At 37.8% G+C, this 20069-nt stretch overlaps 1 protein-coding gene across 2 annotated transcripts; it reads right to left on the bottom strand.

Annotated features, from left to right (window-relative positions):
• Positions 1–986: 986 nt before the first annotated feature.
• LOC106066670 (uncharacterized) lies at positions 987–19408 on the bottom strand. 2 transcript variants are annotated; one of them, XM_056043942.1, is made up of 5 exons: positions 19135–19408; positions 14064–14544; positions 6367–7220; positions 4128–4256; positions 987–2447 (listed from the first exon to the last, which is right to left on the bottom strand). In XM_056043942.1, the coding sequence occupies exons 2-5, from the start codon at positions 14446–14448 to the stop codon at positions 1716–1718; spliced, it is 2100 nt and encodes a 699-aa protein (XP_055899917.1). In that variant the 5' UTR covers positions 14449–14544; positions 19135–19408; the 3' UTR covers positions 987–1715. The 2 variants fall into 2 exon arrangements, with proteins under 2 accessions (XP_055899917.1, XP_013081192.2); XM_013225738.2 differs by having other exon boundaries at positions 19150–19408.
• Between the last annotated feature and the right edge of the window lie 661 nt (positions 19409–20069).

The raw sequence follows: 20069 nt of genomic DNA, 5'->3' as shown, positions 1-20069 counted from the left end.
GACCCGGCTAATAAAACATGTGGGATAGACACAGTAGGGCAAACATATTGAGGATCCAAAATTGTTTATTTGTATTAAAAAATGTGCTTCAAGGAAGATATACTAATATAAGACATCATTAATGTACAATAGATCTTCTATTAAAACCATTCAAGAAACACAAATAAGTGTGTATAGTGATACTGTATGAATTACTGAACATTGTGGATCGTCTCTAAATAAATCAAAGTGGACTGGGTTGAAACAATCCAATGGCTTTTACCTCCACATTTTATTTGATTGTATACAATGTACCTGATAAAAACAAAATAAACGAAAAAAAAAAGTTTCATTCTTCAATTATTTGATTATTATTTTATTGGGCTTTATCTCATCTCTGCATGTTGGCCCATCTGGGGCATTGGCCACCAACCAGCTTCTTCCAGGCGTCTGGGGCATTGGCCACCAACCAGCTTCTTCCAGGCGTCTGGGGCATTGGCCACCAACCAGCTTCTTCCAGGCGTCTGGGGCATTGGCCACCAACCAGCTTCTTCCAGGCGTCTGGGGCATTGGCCACCAACCAGCTTCTTCCAGGCGTCTGGGGCATTGGCCACCAACCAGCTTCTTCCTGGCGTCTCGATTCTGGGCGAATCTCTTCAACTATCCCCACGTCTTGCTCCTCTGCTTCCAAATCGCGGCGCCATGTATACATTAAATAATAGCTTTTATATAGCGCTACTTTCACGCTTATAGCATGCTCAGAGCGCCTTGGTCCAATCTCATTTGTGGACCAGTGGGGGAGGGGATATCTGGGAGAAGGTTAACCGTGCTGCCTTTAGGCCAGGGCCGTCCCCTGTTTCTTACTGGATTTCAATATAAACGTATTTTTGACAAGTCTGGGTTAGCTGTAGACAAATGAGCATCTTCTTTCCCTTATAACACATAATCTAACTGGAATATTTTGATGAATATTTTTAAATCAAGACTTTTTTTTCGTGCTAATAGAATGGATTATAACATTCATATATATATGAGACATAAAAAAACGAACTAATTATCATTTTGACATCTACTTTATTCACATTATGTTTCCCTGTTGTTTTTTGTTGTTGTTGTTGTTTTTTTGTTGGTTTATCACCGGTCTCAAGTAAGACACATATTTTTAGATACATAGCAACTATAATAAAGGCTTAGGTTGAGTGTGTTTAGATTCACTGGAATTTCAATGCAGTTCATTCTCAATCCGCACAACTAAGTGTTTTGGTGTATGTCTAGCGCCTAATATGCGAAGTTAAACAATAACAATCGCAAACATAAAACGCGAAGTTAAACAATAACAATCGCAAACATAAAATGCGAAGTTAAACAATAACAATCGCCAACTTAAAATGCAAACTTGACAGTATATATACACAACCACGAAGCAATAAGAATGTTTCTATTTAGAACTTTATTTGCACTACTTCAGAGGAGGATATAAAATGTAGAACTGCATGTACAAGTCTGTTTTACTTGTAGAATAAAATCTTCATTGACATGACTATCTGTAACGCACTTAAGTCAATGTACTCGCTTAGAAGTGGATTTCACGTTAGATCTTTGTCTTGGATCGCATATTAACATTAGCCAAAACCAGCTACTTAACACGTCTGTTCAGATACAGACGATTCCATTAACACGTATGTTCAGATACAGAAGATTCCATTAACACGTATGTTCAGATACAGACGATTCCATTAACTCGTCTGTTTAGATACAGACAAGTCCACTAACTCCTTTGAATGCTGATCGCTGTTGTGACCTCTGGACCAGTCCATTTTGTCGTCAGGAGACGTCGAGGAGGGGGACAAGGATGAGCTGGACGCGACGTCGGAATCGCCTCCCGAGTTTCGGCTAGGTGTGGCACAGCTGGGCGTTTTGCTCAGGCGCTCCACAGATGCAGCTATGTAGCTCAGAGGGGATGCCCCTGACTCACCAACCCCCTCCCGGCTTTCTTCCGTTTCGATCATCGCCGCTGTTTTGGGGTCGGCAATCCAGGGGGATTTGGGCTGGAAAAAAGATTTTAAGACGGACACACCCATCTGGTCGTCTGGTGGGTTCGTCAGATGCCTCAATGAGGGAAGCGAAGGAAGTCGAAATGTATCTGCGTCTGACATCCGACCTTCACCTTGCCAGTGATCTTTCAGCTGACTCGTCCCATCAGATCCGTGGCTTAACAAAGTTCTGTAGAACCTATCCTGCGACGCAGCTGTTAGAGAGGATCCACTAAAAAACCTTGAGCTGTACAGTAAGGGCGAGTAGCACTGCAGCAAAAAAGGCGGTATTCCCAACACGGCTGCCGAGTAGTAAGGGTGAAGGCCGTAAGGCAAGCGGGGACCAGAGTTGACATTCATTATGTCGTCTCGTGGTGATTTGACAAAAAATGGAGACTCAGAGTTCAACTTTATGCCGTCTTGCCGCAACTCTGCCTGAAAATGAAAACAAACAATTAATTCATAATAGTCCCAGACCTAGAAATTCACATCAAAAGCTCGATCCAAAAGATTCGATCTAAACTTGTAATTGCAGCGTCCGACACTCACAAATCAGATATAAGGTGTTCTGGAATGAACAAAACGTAAATTCAGTCCACTCAAAGTAAGTCACAGATACAAAGCTTGATAACATTGTACTCATTTGAACGATCAAAAAACAATAGCACTTTTTTCTTGTAGAAAAATAAATATGTGTTATGTTTGTAAAATGTTTTACATGTTTCGGATGTTCCTTAAGAGTTGAAGATAATTACTTCCTAGTCCAATCCTCCCGCAGGACGACGGGGGATGAGAGCGGGCAGGGTTTGAACCCGGGACTATCAATAAGTCCGAACGACAGTCCAGCGCGCAAACCGCACGACCAGGCAGCCGTGGTGTGTGTGTGTGTGTGTCTTTGTGTGTGTACGTGTTTCTGGGGTGACGGTGGAAAGAGGCTAGCAATTGGTTGTGAATGATGCAACTTAGGTGGCATTGTCGTCATTTGGTCTTAGTTAGAGGAGACGACTCCCGAACGTGAGACAAAGTTTGTGCTATTGGTGTGAGTTCGATTTTGCCCTATAGACCGCAAGGTATGAAAAGGGAACTTTACTTTTGTTTGACTTGCTACATTTATTTGATCTCATATTCACTTCATTTTATCTATATGTTATATTTAGTTTGCTTACAAAAGGAATTTAATCAAGTTGTTTGAAGTTTTATTAGTTAAGATATATTACGTCTACAACGGTTTAATTATCTACCAGCACTTCAATGCTACAAGTTAACCACCGGTAACAACACTATGTGTGTGTATAGTTTAAGAAAATAATGTTAATGCTCAGTTCATGTTATATAAAGTAAAAAAAAAGTCTCCTAAAATTTTTAAAAGGTAATTCTATTATAATTAATAATAAACGATTATATCTGGTAACTTGAAAAATCTCTATTGTTCTTTTAAAATAATCTACCAATTATTTTATTTATACAAAGCTTCTATCAACTCTGTCTGTCTGGGTGGAATCTTATACACGTTAATTCTCCCACTTCCCATTCTTGGATCAAAATGATCTTTGCACAACATTGCCGATGACACACGAATCAATCAAAATGTACCAATTAGTTTCATCAATCAGTCTTAATTAATTATTTTTTTTTGTACATAGAAAATGTACTATAATGGAAGATAAGCTTTGTGTCGAGGATTAGGTCGTTCGCTAAAATTGTAAACTATAGACTTTTTTGTTTATACTATAAAACCTCAGTGGCTAACACGTCGGGAGCGAAGCTTGTAAGCGGAAGTTATATGTTGGATAGGAAATTCTGGGAAATTTGTAAGCTGAGGTTATACATTAGTGGACATTTCACGAAACTTTACTATGGAGATTATACCTTGGAGGACATTGCACGAAGCTTTACTGTGGAGGTTATACCTTGGAGGACATTCCCCGAAGCGGAGGTTATACTATAAATGTTATTATTTGAAGATTTAACTTAGAAAGTTATAATACGCTGTAAATTGATCGTTGTAAATTAAGTTATTCTCCTTGACTTTAAACTCTTGTTTTTTGAATCAAGAAATCATTTTGTTTTAGAAAAAAAGATTTTAAATGAAAAAGAAATGTTGAAGTAACAAACCAGGTCTCTAAGTTTCTGAAGGTGTCTTGGTGCAGGCACGTAGTTTGCGTCCGTCAGGTCTTGGAGCCCTCCGAAATTCCGCAGACGTGAATGTTTTCTCCATTTGGCGCGTCTGTTCTGGAACCAAATCTAAAAGGAAAATACAACGTTTAACTCTCAAAAACATTTTTTTGTTGTTTGGAAATGTCTTAGTGAAACTTGCTCTCTCTCTCACGCTACTTCTCCCCCCTCTCTCTCTCTCTCTTTTTCTCTCTCGGACAAAACAAAAGTCTTTGTTAATTACTTCCCAACAGGTTTTCATTGGTTGATAAAGTCACAACCGGAAGAAGTGAAAGTGTTGAAGGAATTGATACTCAAGTATTAATGAGCACGTCTTGAAACTGGTCAATATGCTACGCAGACTCGGACATGTCACCCGCATGCCAGATGGAAAAATCCCTATGCTGAGCTTGCAGAGGGAGTCCGATCCAGAGGTCGCCCAAAACTAACCTACAGAGATGTCTGCAAGCGAGACATGAGAATGAAAGTATTTTGGAGGAAATAGCCCAAAACCGGACACCATGTAGACAGACTGTGCGTGCTGGTAAGAACCGCGCCGAGAGCAAAAGAAACGAATCTGCCTATTCAAGCAAAAGAAAGCTGCTCTATCAGTTAGGCCTAAAACAGATGCATATACATGCACAAACAGTAGCAAAATCTGCCGCTTAAGAATTAGGTACGCCAGATTCTTCCCCGTCTCAAGACGAAACCAAAACCAGTGACTCATCTGGGCACATCAATTTTCTTCCTAGACAGAAGGAGCCATACGAACAATACGAGAAAAGTCATAAAACATTTAAAATACAAGTCATCTATAAAACTGAAAGTCAAGCTTTTGTTGACATTCAAAAAGTTGTTTGACTTCAAGACAAAACCTTTCATTCAGAAAATAGCGCCAATACGTTTCATCCGTAGTACAACCCGTCATACGCTCTAAAGCAGCAGTGATACACAAACTAAGGCTAGCGGGCCATATCCGGCCCGTTGAAACCTTAGCCCACAGTAAGGACGTAGAGGTTCCGCAAGATTGATACGAAGATTTGATGCGGCCCGTAACACCAATGTCAGAATGGTCCCTCAGGATGAAGAAGGTTGGACGTCAATGGTCTAAACTAGGGTCATAGTTTCTAGGCATCACTGGTCTAAACAGGGCCGGATTTAAGTAGGCCTGTGTGTAGGTCCCGGGGAAGGATTTTTCGAAAATTTTAATAAAGATCCATTAATGAATGAAAATACTAATATCAAAAAGCATGCTATATTTTATGTGAAAAGAAATAGAGTTCTAGTAAATTTAATCACGCTTTCCCGTAAGAAAAATATTTTATATGCAGATTTTAGTTTTAAAAAGTGTCTATTTTTGAGTTTGTGGAGGGTAAGGCCCTTGGTAGACGCACTGTCGTAAATTCAGAGCTGTTTTTACTTATTCCGAGCATGTTATAAGCGTACACTTCTTATTCTTAATCACGACATTTTCGCCAGCGTAAAAATGCGAAAAAAAATTTGAAAAAAAAAAAAAACACTAAAAAAACTTTGAATTTTGACACGTTGAAATTCGTATATATTTTTGTCTCTTTTGTGGAGGCCTCTTTCTTGTGGAATCCCCCTGGCTGTAGCCCAGCCTGTCCTTCCTAAAATCCGGCCATAGGTCTAAAATTGGTTCCTAGTTTATAGGCGTCACTAGTCTAAACTCGGGTCACAGTTTCTTGGCGACACTGAGCTTCCCTTGTGTACAATGGCAAACCATTGAAATAGGATGGTCCCGTTCAATACGTACAATAAGCCACTAATGAAATGTGTTTCTATATTAGGAATGCAACTCTTCAGTTTAAAATACTCAAAATCTAAAACTTCTACGAGGCCTTCAAACCAGTATATTTGAATTTCATTTCTGATTGAAACCAGTAATGTATTTTTAAAAAAATCGATTCCAACTTAAATTTCTAATAATAATGTAATTAAACATTCATATTTTGTTTGTCATTTAAATAATAATGAGAAATAATAAATTGGCCAGTTGGGGATTGAACCCACGACATTCTATCAGCTGAGACAACAAGCTATACTACTGTAAGCGAAATTTTAGCTTGAAATAAATACTTCAATTATTTTTTTACATCAACTCATATTAACTATGAAGAAAGTGTGAACTATTCGTACGCATTGAAAAAAAAAGGCGGGAAATGGAAAACCTAGGATGTACCTGTACTCTCTCTTCTGAAAGACCGATTCTGGCCACCAGATTTTCCCGCGTATTGGCATCTGGATAGTGAGTGATGCTGAAGACTTCCTCTAGGGCGTGAAGCTGCTCTGCGGTGAAGGTAGTTCTGACGCGCCTTTTTTTGAAGCAAACGGCGGCGCTATCATTCGACGAGGTCACGTGCGTTCTCTTGGCCAATGATTCGTCTTCTCTCGGGGAGCTGATACTTGTGATGTCATCATCAATGTTTCTACCAGTTCGGTCGGCATCGTCCGTTAGCGGAGAAGAGGAGTGGCTGAAGCTTCTGTCAGCTGACTTACTGTCGTCTGCATCTTTCACGTAGTCCAGACCAAATATGTCACTGTCTCTGTCTAGACTTTTTTGACTTATGGGATAGCGTTGGTCAGTTTTGCAAATTAAAGGTCTGTCAAAAAAGTAGCCGTTGCAGGCCAGTGTGTTTTCCAGGGGCGATTTAGTGCTGTTGCGGGTTTCTTCCGTCGTCGAAGACGCGTTCATTGTTTTTGTCGAAACTTTCCTGAATGCTGTTTGCGGCCCACGACGAAGTTGGTCAAGACATGGTAAGTCAGTTGGAATACTGTCCGAAGACCATCGGCGCAAGCTAAGTGCCGCAGGCGTATCTTTATGGTAGTTCTTGTTTCCAAGCGATGCGGTCTCTTGCCCTAGTGACAACGTCAATGCATCGGTTTGTCTCAACTGCAAAAATTGAGATATGTTTTGATTAGAGCAGTTTCTTTTGCTCAGGTCGTGGATCAGGTTGTTCTCGTCTGTTATATCACGTGACTCCATGTCTATAATTAGCTCATGAAAACTTGCACCATGGGAATTTGAGGGCGTATCTGTAAAGTGAGACAATGACAATTAGTTCAGATAATAGTTACATCAAGTAATAAGCTTAGAAATATTCTATATTGAATTATGGCCCACAAACAACGTCATTGCTGCTAGTAAGATCTTTGGCAACAAGCAAACCGCACTCGGACTTCTATTCGAGAAAAAACATGCACAACATGACCTAAAGTGTGCCGATGTGCCAAAAACCTCAAAACTCAAACTCGAGAAAAAACATTGCTAAGAAAGCTATTAAGATCTTAAGCATTAAGAAGTACGCTCTGGTTCAGAATTTTAGCATTTTACCATCACAAAAGAAGATCACCGATCACAAGAACAATTCGACTCAAGAACTCTTTCGTTCCTTATGCAATTAAATCATTGAACAAAATTAAACTTATTGTTGTCAATTTTACATGTAATGTTTAAGGGAAACTGTGGCATGAATGTTTAGTTTTGTGTGCTATTGCTTGCTCTGATTGTGTTTTGTTATGGGTAATGCTAATGCAAAGATGTGAAACAAAATTCCTCACGGATAATTAAGATTATTTGTTATTATTATTGTATGAATGATTTCATTTTCATTCTCCTGCACTGCCTGGATGGCTGCCTGGTCGTGCGGTTTGCGCGCTGGACGGTCGTTCGGATTTATCGATGGTCGAGGGTTCAAATCCTGCCCGCTCCCATCCCCCGTCGTCCTGCGGGAGGTTTGGACTAGGAAGTAAACTATCTTCAACTCTGAAGGAACATCCGAAACATGTAAAACCAACTGCCAGAGTCGAGCTTCGTTACAAAGAAACAGAATTTATTGTAATCCCCTCAACAGTCTCCGCAATATTAATAAATCAACAAATTGAAGGCATCCAAAAAAAAAGTTTCCCCTTTCAGACCTTGCGATCTATGGGGCAGATGATGTTAAGGTCATCTGTTTCTATGGCCAACGGTTAACGTGCAGGGTGTCATGTGGCCAGCACAACGACCAACCGCCTTTACTTTCCCCAACTAAAGTCAGGTACCCATTAGAGTTGGGTGGACTCAGGGACGCCCTAAAAATCCGAAATTCAAAATCCCAGCCTTCACCGAGATTCGAACCCAGAAACCCAGGTTTGTAAGCCAAGCGCTTAACCACTCAGCCATCACGACCCCAAAAGGCATCAAAAATATATATGACATTTTTTTTTCATTCTTATACAAAACCTTACTGTCCTCAAACATGAAGCAGGGATGTCAAACTTGCCACCCGAGAGCTGTGCGTTGTCCACTGTGAGAACCTTTGTGGCCCACAGACTGCTCTACTTTGACTTAAGATACATTTAAAACTTCGCTGAATGTTTCTCAAACTGAGGGGGCCGCAACACACCAGGTAAGAGTAACGTTATGACTAGGTCGGAGGCGGTCTTATATTTTTCAAGGTAAAAAACTCTGTTGTATTTTATTTTAATTATAAATTCATATTTGAGTATTAATCAAGTAAAAATGACATTATCAATGGTGAATAAAAAATAAATGATCAAATTAAATGACGTCGTTTCCTCTACTACTAAACTTTTCATACAGTTTTTTGTTTCGCGAGATGTGTCTCTCACGAGATGTGTCTCTCACGAGATGTGTCTCTCACGAGATGTGTCTCTCACGAGATGTGTCTCTCACGAGAGCGATTCATAAAGTTATTTTGAAGACATTTTCCAAACGTCTTCTTCAAACTTCTTGTTGCTCAAAGAAACAGTGACTCGTAGACACTAGGAGAATGTATTTCTGAAGCTCAGAATGCAGGGACTCTCTCATCGACAAGGCATGCACAGATTCCCTAACTGGCATTAAGGAGTGCTCAAATGTAAGTCAATATTTTGGTCGGGTGGGAATTAGAAACAAAACTTGAAAAAATAAATAGTCTAAAACATAAACAGAAAGCAATCCGAGATGGTGAGAATGTGCAGTAAATATATTGAAATAAACAAATGTACTTTAAAAAGTCATGGGTGGAAAGACTACAACAACGACACAGTTTCTGTGCATCTCACATAAGTTCCGAATGTCTAGGAATCGGGTAAAGTCGCGAGATTGGAAATAAAAAATGTTTATCGAGACTGCTGTTTCTAAATCTACGATCCAGATTTTTTTTTACGATTCACCACTAGGTACATCTATCGACTCTCTATTTTTAAAATTTGTTTTCAATGTGACCTTTCGTCATTACCTACTATTTTTATTTCAGTCATTATAGATGTAGATCTACATAGGACTTTATCTTGCTGGTAGGGCTCTTGCTAGGCGCGTCTTCGCTTTACAGTTTTATGTTCTGTAAAGTAAAAATACTTGCCACGTTCCTTTGCCAGATAACTTTCCTTCCTACCATTTGCCGACCAAAACTATTGTGTTGTCCGCTTTTTTGTTTTGTCTGTGTTTATATAACAGGGTAGCCACGCAAAGCATCTCGGGTCTAGAGAGTAGACTGTACGTTAACCCATAAATATTTCTTTCCAGTCCTATGTCATAACACACGCACACACATTCACACAGACATATATTCAATAAATTTATGACAGCCATTTATAAAACAATGATTAACTAGATAAACAAATCGGGCTTTGAAGAACAGAAACAAAGTGGTCATTTGATAAGTCGAAGGACGTAACATTCAAATATGCAACAAGTCAAGTTGCGGATGGAAGTGGTTCAAGGGTGGGAGGATCAAGGTGGAATTAAAAAGTGGGCGGGCTCGGTGTTAACCCTCCTAACTTTTTTTTTTTTTAGTTACTTTATTGGATTAATAAAACATAATAAAACATCGATAAAGTCTAGTCAAAATTAGGGTTAACCTATTTTGGCGGGAGGATATCAAGAAGAGTAACTCTTGAAGCCGCGAGCTGAACAATGACAAAAGTGGGCAAAGAGAAGATAATAATCGTTAAAATTTACCTCTTTCTGTATTTACTTCCCTTGAACATAGATTTAATGACCGAATACTTGAAGAAATATTTCCGAACGACGGGTAATTTACAAATAAGTAGCTATGAACGGATTGTTTACCTTAGATACGTGGGCCAGTGTATGGCAATGACATGAAATCTCTTTCGGTTTCTGTGGAAGTATGGGAAATAAAGAGGAGCAACTGTTGGTACAGACGTTTTGTTAGTAACTAGAACTTTGTTTTCAATGCTAGCCTTTTCCAGATTTGACTGTCGCTAAGGTTAACAAAAAATAAATAATAACACCATGTCTACCCGTGTATCGGTACTCATTACAAAAATACTGGTGTATAAACTGTCTTTGTGACCTGTAGGGAGACGTAGTTTGTTGCACACTGATTGGCTGGACTACTACAGGCCTATTGTTTCGACCGTCTATTACGTTTGGGTTTTGCATATTTGAATAAGTTAGGAAAATGTAGAATCTAATTAACGGTTTGTAGTTTATGAATAAAGTTAGTTGAATTAGTGGCTTAATGTGTACGAGTTTCTTCATTGAGTTTCTATTTGGCGAGCGGGTTAACGAGAGATACAATAAAAAAATACCTTTCAAAAATAAAAAGCTTATATTTAGTGTATCAATTAGTTTGCAAAAGTTATGTCATTAAATTTGTAATAGATCTAATTCTAGACTAACATTAAAAAAAAAAAACCTGTGCGATTAGAAATATTTTTTTACCAATTGTTTTTGTTTAGCGTAATTTCATGCTTTTAGCGTTCTCATTTCCGTTAGGACTAAAACAGAAAGATTTAAAAACTCCTTTATCCCACTTTCGGTCAGAGTGTTACAAGATCAGCTGTCGTCATCGAGAAGTACATAGAAGTCAAACTCATAAAGAGCTGGTTGTGAATGTGTATGTGTTTCGTGAGTGAATGTTAATCGAATTTTTCATCCATATTGTTTTTGTAAAGTAGTTACGCTGAGGTTGTCAATTGTAGTCAAACTGAATTTCCATTTGAATGGATCAATAAAATTATCATATCTTATCTTATCTTATAAGTTAAAAACAAATTTGCTCAATTATTCTCATAAAGAGCTGGTTGTGAATGTGTATGTGTTTCGTGAGTGAATGTTAATCGAATTTTTCATCCATATTGTTTTTGTAAAGTAGTTACGCTGAGGTTGTCAATTGTAGTCAAACTGAATTTCCATTTGAATGGATCAATAAAATTATCATATCTTATCTTATCTTATAAGTTAAAAACAAATTTGCTCAATTATTCTCATAAAGAGCTGGTTGTGAATGTGTATGTGTTTCGTGAGTGAATGTTAATCGAATTTTTCATCCATATTGTTTTTGTAAAGTAGTTACGCTGAGGTTGTCAATTGTAGTCAAACTGAATTTCCATTTGAATGGATCAATAAAATTATCATATCTTATCTTATCTTATAAGTTAAAAACAAATTTGCTCAATTATTTCTTTTGCATGACAAGACATTTTGTTTGGCATCGAACAAGGGAAAGAAATCGTAGAAATCGTACTTGCCAGAAGTTGTGGTATAAGTTGAATTAATCCCCTTGGGAAATCTTGAACCCTGAGTTCGAATTCAAGACGTACAACCTTTTTTATGCATTTAAAAAGCGATCACGGTAACATTCACGCAGATACCCCCATCTTCCCTCCCCCACCCATTGTCCCACCTGGCCCAGATGAATAATAGGATCAGAACGCTCTGAGCAAGTTAAATGCATGAAATTGCGCTTAACAAAAACTATTTCTAATCGCACAAATTTATTATTGTTACTCTAGATCTATAACAAATGTAATCACATGACCGATCCAAACCAATTGATACATATACACTTTATGGAAGTTTTATTTTAAAATGTATTTGTATGTTTTTCTTGTTCTAAGAAAACTAGTCTTGAAACAGCTCAACAGCAGCAGCAGACTGTCCTACTGACACGATGAGTCTAGCTGCACTAACGAACATAGAAGTGATCGAAAATTGTGAGGTAACAATAGACTATTTCACTTCCATATAGGTCTATACATGAGTGTGTGTGTGTGTGTGTGTGTGTGTGTGTGTATGTCGATGTGTGTGATTAATGCGTGTATCCTGGCTGTTGAAAATTTTAAAAAAAGGGGAAGGGATCATAATAATAATAAGAAGAAAATATAATGGAAACCTACGCATTGGGGATTATCGACTATGGAAGTTGACTGAACTACAATGTATCCAATCATACTATCGGACAAAGGGGTGGTGACAACTGACCTCACAGACATCTCTGAAGTCCTGAAAATTCATAAGAGGATTCTTGTGTAGCCAGTCAGAGCGCGGCACTGTCGCTTTATAATTCTTCAGAGGACAAATGGGAACTACAATAAATTATGCTTCAGTCACTAATGACACAGAGTATGAATAAGAGTTATTTCATTCAATAATAAAAATATCTTTTTATACCAAAGGAAATGTGATTTGCGTTGAGGATATGTTATAGCCACTGTGTTTACATAAATCATGCATACTTCAATGCGTTCTTAAAATTGTCTTAAAACAAGTTGTATTTGCATTAAAAAAAAACTTAATGCAGTGTTTCCCAAACTGTATTCCGTGGAATCCTAGTGTTCCGTGAGGCCTGAATATATGTTCCACAAACTACTGGACTAATGAACTAAGGAAGACAGTCACGGGAATTAATCTCTCTAAAAAAAAGAAAAGTGTTCCGCTAAATACTCAGAATGTTTAAAGTGTTCCGCTAAATACTCAGAATGTTCAAAGTGTTCCGCTAAAGGAGAAAGCCTGGGAAACACTGATTTAATGCATGCGGTAATTGTTGTTATCATTTCTTTAAAGTCCTTGTTTGTCTTCTCCATTGCGTCGACTGGCGAGACTCGATCAAAGAAAACTTGTATGTATGGAGAAAGCTCATGAGATAGTGTTCAATTTATTGCTTGCCCTAACAGCGTAGGTTTTAATTGATACATTTGGTATAATTGGCATATTGCTTTGAGATAAAAGCTGTGTTGTTGATCTTTGAATTTTGTTTTGTCAGTCTGTCAACAGAAATAAAGCATGTCTCTTCGCAGAGATTTGGCTAAACAATAGATTTATGATGAGTAGGCTACCATTTAGGGAAGGTTTTTTTTTTTATTGGCGACTAGATCTACGTAGAAGGCGCTTATAAGTAACTAAATCTTAAATAACATGGGATTCTGTGGACGAGCTTTCCAAACAGAAAATAATGTTGAATAAATATGTTTCACAAATTAATACCAAACATAAGCCCACAATAAATAAATAAATTAAATTTATATATATATATATATATTGTTGTAACTCGGTCCCCGCGCTGATATGATATACATGGTGCGCACTAGCACACTGACAGGCCACACAATACTAATAGCGTCTTTTTCCCCTTTCGATGGCCGCTAAAAAGAGACTTAGTAACTGAGATGGTTGGGGGAGGGGGGGGGAGTATTTGTAAAACGAAAGAAGTAGGAAGACAGAAAAAGGGGGCGGGGCAGAAATGATGCAGAGAAGAAATAAATAAATGAAGATAGATAGATAGATAGATAGATAGATAGATAGATAGATAGATAGATAGATAGATAGATAGATAGATAGATAGATAGATACATACATACATACATACATACATACATACATACGTACGTACATACATACATACATACATACATACATAGATGCATAGATAAAATAGATAAGATAGATAGATAGATGGGATGGTTATTTTAAGCTAACGAATGCATTTATTTCAACGCAGATAGATGTATGCAAGTTCCATGGAACAATTAATGACATGAGGGAAATGACAATGTTCAATGTACTAGATCTCTACAAACAGATGCCAAAAAGAAAAAAAAAGTCCTTTATGATTTGATACAAAGTACAAACTGAACAAAACTCACCAAAAGTTTCTTGATCAGCAGACCTCACGTGATGGGCACGCTCTTCATTAGCGACTCTTGCTGCTTCTGAGAGACCAGTAGTTACACTGTCTTGACCTAAGCCTGTCTCCTTCACAGTGTCCGGCTTGCTGCTGCTGGGGAGGACAGTTCCAGGGCGGACTTCACATACTGAAGCGAGCCCGCCAAAACAGCTCCTATCGCAGCAATTTTCACTGCCCCCGTTTTGAGCAGCGCCCCCTAAGATGCTATCAATGGAGTGTCTGAAGAGGGTGATTTTCACCGACTTATCTTGCTCACCGTTATGTTGCGCTGGGCGTTCGTCGTTCCTGATCAATGGCGCAGGAGACGTCACAAGAGCTCCTCGCACGCTGATGGATAAATCCATATCCAATTACCGCGACATCAAGAATCCAGCAACTTGAAAGATGGAGGAGGAAAAAGTCAAGTTTTGCCTGCTCGGTGCCTGCTCGGTGCTTACAGTCTAGAAGAGATGAAATTAAATACATATTAGTTGGCGCTGCAATACGCTGTGACACGTTGAAAGATTTCTACGGAGACGGAGGAATGGTGCAACAGTTCTCAAACTAATTTTGTCATTGACTTCAAGTTAAAAGTTCATTTTAATAATAGCAAGGACAAGCACAGTTTTTTTTTCCAAAGCTTCTATCAACTCACTCTGTCTGGTAAAAAGTTTGTACACGTTATTTCTCCCACACCCATTTTCGGATCAAGTTGAAACATTGATTCATTGGCAGTAGACAAGACGTGAATCAATTTAAAAATAACAACAACAATTAGTCAAATTAGTTTTTAATTGGTCATTAAATATTTACTTTGATACGATCAAGGAAAATTAATCCTTCATTATATACAGATAAGGCTAAATATGTAGTGTTTCGTCCCCATTGGTAAGTAAACACTTTATTTCTCCCACACCCATTATCGAATAAATTAAAAAAATTACAGAATTATTTATTGTACCTAATAAAACATAAATCAATTAAGAAGTTAACCAATTAGTCAATTAATTATTGATAATTAATTATTTTGTTTGATATCGAATAAGGAAATAGCTTCTACATCAATGAGATATATAGTTGTAAATGCGGAGCTCTTTCCCTTAAATAAGATCTATTTTCTTCTTAATAAGTATTTGTATAGTTTGCTTGTTTAATGCTTAGGACAATAACCCTTGGAAACACAAAGACTTTCCAAATAAGGATAGATTTTTTAATATTTTTTTTTTGTTCACAAAATTGTCAAATAACGTCTCGTAGAGCTAAAACGAAGAAGTTTCTGCAATTCTGTGATCCACTGAAGGAAAGCTTCTGAATGTCCTCCACTGGAAAATTCGAAGCAAAGTTGCTTAATCAAGAGGAATATTTTGTTCATCAAGTCACACTGGTGTCAAGCTCATCCACGCTTCTCCGAACGAGGCCAAGCATTCTTTCCGGAGTGTTTTCCGTGAACAGCTTCAGAGAAATGTTTTAGTGGAGTGGCGGTAGATCTGACGTCCTTACCGATCATGCCCTTACACCACTATCAGATGCATGCCTGATGGAGTGGATTACACTTCGGATTGACGTCAGGATCGTCACAGAATTGAACCCTTGCCCTCCCGTCATGCAGGAGGCGCTAAGACGTAAACATCTTTATTTTTAAAGGAATTTCTGATTACATCAACATTTCTATTTATGTTTTAGAAACAATCTCTGACTAATGCTTTGAGAATCAGTCAAAACGAACACGTGCTTTCTTTTTTTCAGAACCTCTGAATACATTTAATTGTTGAATTCTTCACTACGAACCCTCCCCCCCCCAATTTTTTCATTTAAACCTCGCATTACAATATCGGTAAGCATACCATTTATCCAAATAGATCTCCAAGCAGTAAACATTGTTTCGTTCCACTAGATTTCTAAGCAGTAATTACATAAAAGGACGACCTTCCCTCTCTCCTACCTTCTTTCCGTCTCTCATTTCTATTCTAGCAGACACGATGTAATGATTTAATAATCTTCGGGCTGGGGGGGGGGAGGGGAGGTTTAAACCTATACCCAACATCGTCGACTCGTTCGTTTAAATGGAGTTTGATAGCTGCCTGTAGGGTCGACGAACACAAATGCACGACTTCTTGACACATAATGATAATCATTAACATAATGACAATAATGATAGACTGTAAATATTATGTGCTGTTGGTGGGGGGAATGTAACTTGGAAGGGGATAGGGGTTTTGAAGAGGTGGTTAGAAGCTGATGTTGTTTCATCTATGTTTATCGACATATGCTATTTATAATTTATAAATTAAACTTTAAAAAGTAATGCTTAATTCAAGAGTTAGTGTTGAACACGGCAGAGACTTTATTAAAAGTTCAATTGTCTGATTCTATGGGACGTTAATGATGGTGTTACAATCTAGGACGAATTTCATTTTCCCCGACGATTGGCATACCATAGATATGTATATACAATGCATACATAAAGAAATAGATAGACAGACAGACAGACAGATAGATAGATAGATAAATAGATAGACAGACAGACAGACAGACAGATAGATAGATAGATAGATAGATAGATAGATAGATAGATAGATAGATAGATAGATAGATAGATAGATAGATAGATAGATAGATAGATAGATAGATAGATAGATAAATAGGTAGATAGACAGACAGACAGACAGACAGACAGACAGATAGATAGATAGATAGATAGATAGATAGATAGATAGATAGATAGATAGATAGATAGATAGATAGATAGATAGATGCTAACAAATGTGAATCCTATGACACGGACAAAGCACATTAACACCAATTCCAAAACAAAGTGTAATCTCTAAACAACACATGTACACCTCTCACTATGAACTAAAGAAATGTAAAAACTGGTTGTAAATATTTCGCTCTTTAATTTTGGAATGATTTCTAAAAACACGTCTTTTGTCAAATTCTTAAAACTCCCCCCCCCCCCACTCCCCAATATTTGAAAATTTTGGTACATGAAGACCAACAATATTGATACATTTATGTACTTAAACACACAAATTGTAGCACACATTTATATGTATAAATAAACAAAATTAAATTCTAATAGTTTTTCTTTTTTCGTGGAGCGCACTTTATATGGCCGTAGTCTCTACTGTGACCAGTGGGCGACATAAACGTTAGAAGTTCTGAGCTCCATCTGGACAAATCAGAAAATGTTCTTTCAAACGTTTTGTGTGTGTGTGTGGGGGGGGGGGGCGACTGACATCAACAAATGAAACAAAGAGGACAATAAAAGGTGACCTACTAGACGGAATCAGTGTTTGAAGCCTCAGACTTGCTTGCTACTCGGAGCCTCTCATTTGATGGATGTAGTATGCTAAGCAAGATATTCTATACTAACTTGCAACGCTGGGCCTGAGGCAACTGAGGCTTCGGTCAACTAGCCTCACCTAGCGCCGGCCCAGTAGAAATTCTTTTATACTGTTGAACGAGACCACCAAATGGAATCCTTCATGTCTTTTTTTTTTAATCTGATACGTCCCAAAACACTTTCCGCCTACTTTGTGCTGTGTTAACGGTGCTATAGAATTGACTATTTCAATATCATCTAATAATCAGAAAGCACAATAAATGATTGTAAACCAAAAATCCGCTCACGTTTTCTATGTCAATGAACTTGGGAGAACGCTCTTTTAATATTTATATCATACCCATAAATGGGAAGCAACCTAAACCTATAATACTCAAGCTATCATTAAAATAAATAAATAAATAAATCACAATGGAAATATGGAATCATATAGAAATAAAGTGATTAAGGTTGAAATAACAGAATCAGCAAACACCAACACAATATTGCAAAGTAACTAGATTATGCAGATCACTTGAAATAATCAATATAAATAAACTAATGACCTAATAAAAAAGCATCAATATTATATTCCAAGTACATATATGTGTGCTGATTATACAGCATCACAATTACAATACACTTTCTTATATTATTTTTTCTTTCTTTCTCCTCACCCCCCCCGGTCCCAAGTGGCTACCATTTCTGTAAATGTGTGTGTGTTTATATTTGCCTGTGTAAGGAATTGTGTGGACGCAGTTTGGAGCGAACATGACAAAACATGAACAACATCCTTGTTTGGACTGTCCAATTTTGTACGTAAATCTCAACAAAGTTCATGAGAATATTTCGTCTCAGAACAGGACACAACAGAATGCAACATGTTCCGGAAGATGAAAATAGACAACAAAATGTTCCGGAAGATGAAAATAGACATCAGAATGAGACAACAACATGTTCCGGAAGATGAAAATAGACAACAAAATGTTCCGGAAGATGAAAATAGACAACAGAATGAGACAACATGTTCCGGAAGATGAAAATAGACAACAGAATGAGACAACAACATGTTACGAAAGATGAAAATAGGGACCAGTGAGACTTGCCGTTTGTGGAGCGTCATCAGAGAATGTCGAACAAGTTCTTGGAAGCTGTATACTGCATCAATAGGCCCGAACAAGACACTGGCCCCAAAACCCCCTTAAAGAATAAAACAATATTGATAAGTGCTTGATCTGGATACCCCTGTTTTATTTATCTAAGATATAGTGCTAGTCGACTGAACCCTCCAACATAATACTTAACAACATCCTTGTCTTGCTTCGACAGTTAGAAACTGTACGCAAATCTTAACACTGGTCATGATGTAATCACACTTACGTAATGCACGGAATGTGACATGATAAAACAATAACAACCTCACATCACAGTATTGAACATGTTTACACAATGCACTGCACAAATAGTAAACACATTATTATAGGCTGACACGTACCCTCCCTCTATCAAAGGCACCCTCTTCCTTTTTAATATCATTTCTTCTTTCTTAACACTTAAGTGATTAGAATCAGCAGATCCGAGTAACATAAAAAACTTTTGAGTCACTTACATGTAACTGAAACGAAATTCAATCATATATCTAAGATTTTAATTTCTAAAACAAATTTCTAGGAAGAAGAGGAAAACACAAAGTAAAAACTATCAATAAAATAATTTTTAGAAATACCTTTAAAAGAAATACCTTTTTACAACGATCAACTGGTACAGCGATACACTAAACATTTTAAGAGTAGCCCAACAAACAAAATCTGCCCAACATTGATCTCATTTTAAGGATAATATCAAAACTGGAATCTATAATCTCTCTTCCACGTCATTGTAGATCTGTAACTAAAAAAAAAAAACAATGGTGAAAAAAACAACTGTATAATGATATACTGCGAGACTCGCAAAGTGTATTCAAGCTTCCTTCACCTGCCCCACCTCTTTGTGGAGGCTAAAAGTAGCACAAGTATTGACCACTCCCCTTTTTTCGCGTTGCCACCCAATGTGACCAACCAATGGAATTGCCTTGTCGTACTATGACGAAGTCAGCAGACGATCTCTTCGCGAATAATCATTCTTTAATTACCCGTCTCGTACGTGTCACGGCAGATATCAGCCATTGTTGGAAAGCTACTTTTAATCTAGCTTTAAAAATTCTCCCGCCTTTACTTCAACTCTGGTACTCGCGCAAGGGAGGAGTTAACTCTAATTGCTAATTTGTCAATCAGGAGACGATGAAGTATACTCTAAGAGCTAATTAGTTATTGGGGGAGTCGGCAGGACGGACTTAGATAATTGGAGGCCATAGGAGAAGTGAGTTTGGCGGGCCCAAATTATAAAAAGAAATAAACAGAGAAAAAAATAAATGACGTAATGTATTTCAAACCTTGTCAGGCTAAAGTACTCTAACACACAACAATAACATTGGGCACAAGTCTCACTATTTCTTCTCTGAAAAAAATTGTTTCGAGTCCTGTGCGATGCCCCCACCAATCGGAGGCTAACTCTGACCTTGTAGGTTTGTCCCCGACTTGCAAGTCACTTGAAATACTGAACCTTGCGTTTAGTGTAGATGGGTCAAAAGACAGGGCCGAATCACCGCAGGGCTTCACCCTC

The sequence above is a fragment of the Biomphalaria glabrata genome, chromosome 10, assembly GCF_947242115.1.
Source record: "Biomphalaria glabrata chromosome 10, xgBioGlab47.1, whole genome shotgun sequence".
Lineage (NCBI taxonomy): Eukaryota > Metazoa > Mollusca > Gastropoda > Planorbidae > Biomphalaria > Biomphalaria glabrata.
The sequence above is the reverse complement of the archived record's forward strand: the minus strand, read 5'-3'. Positions and strand labels throughout refer to the sequence as shown.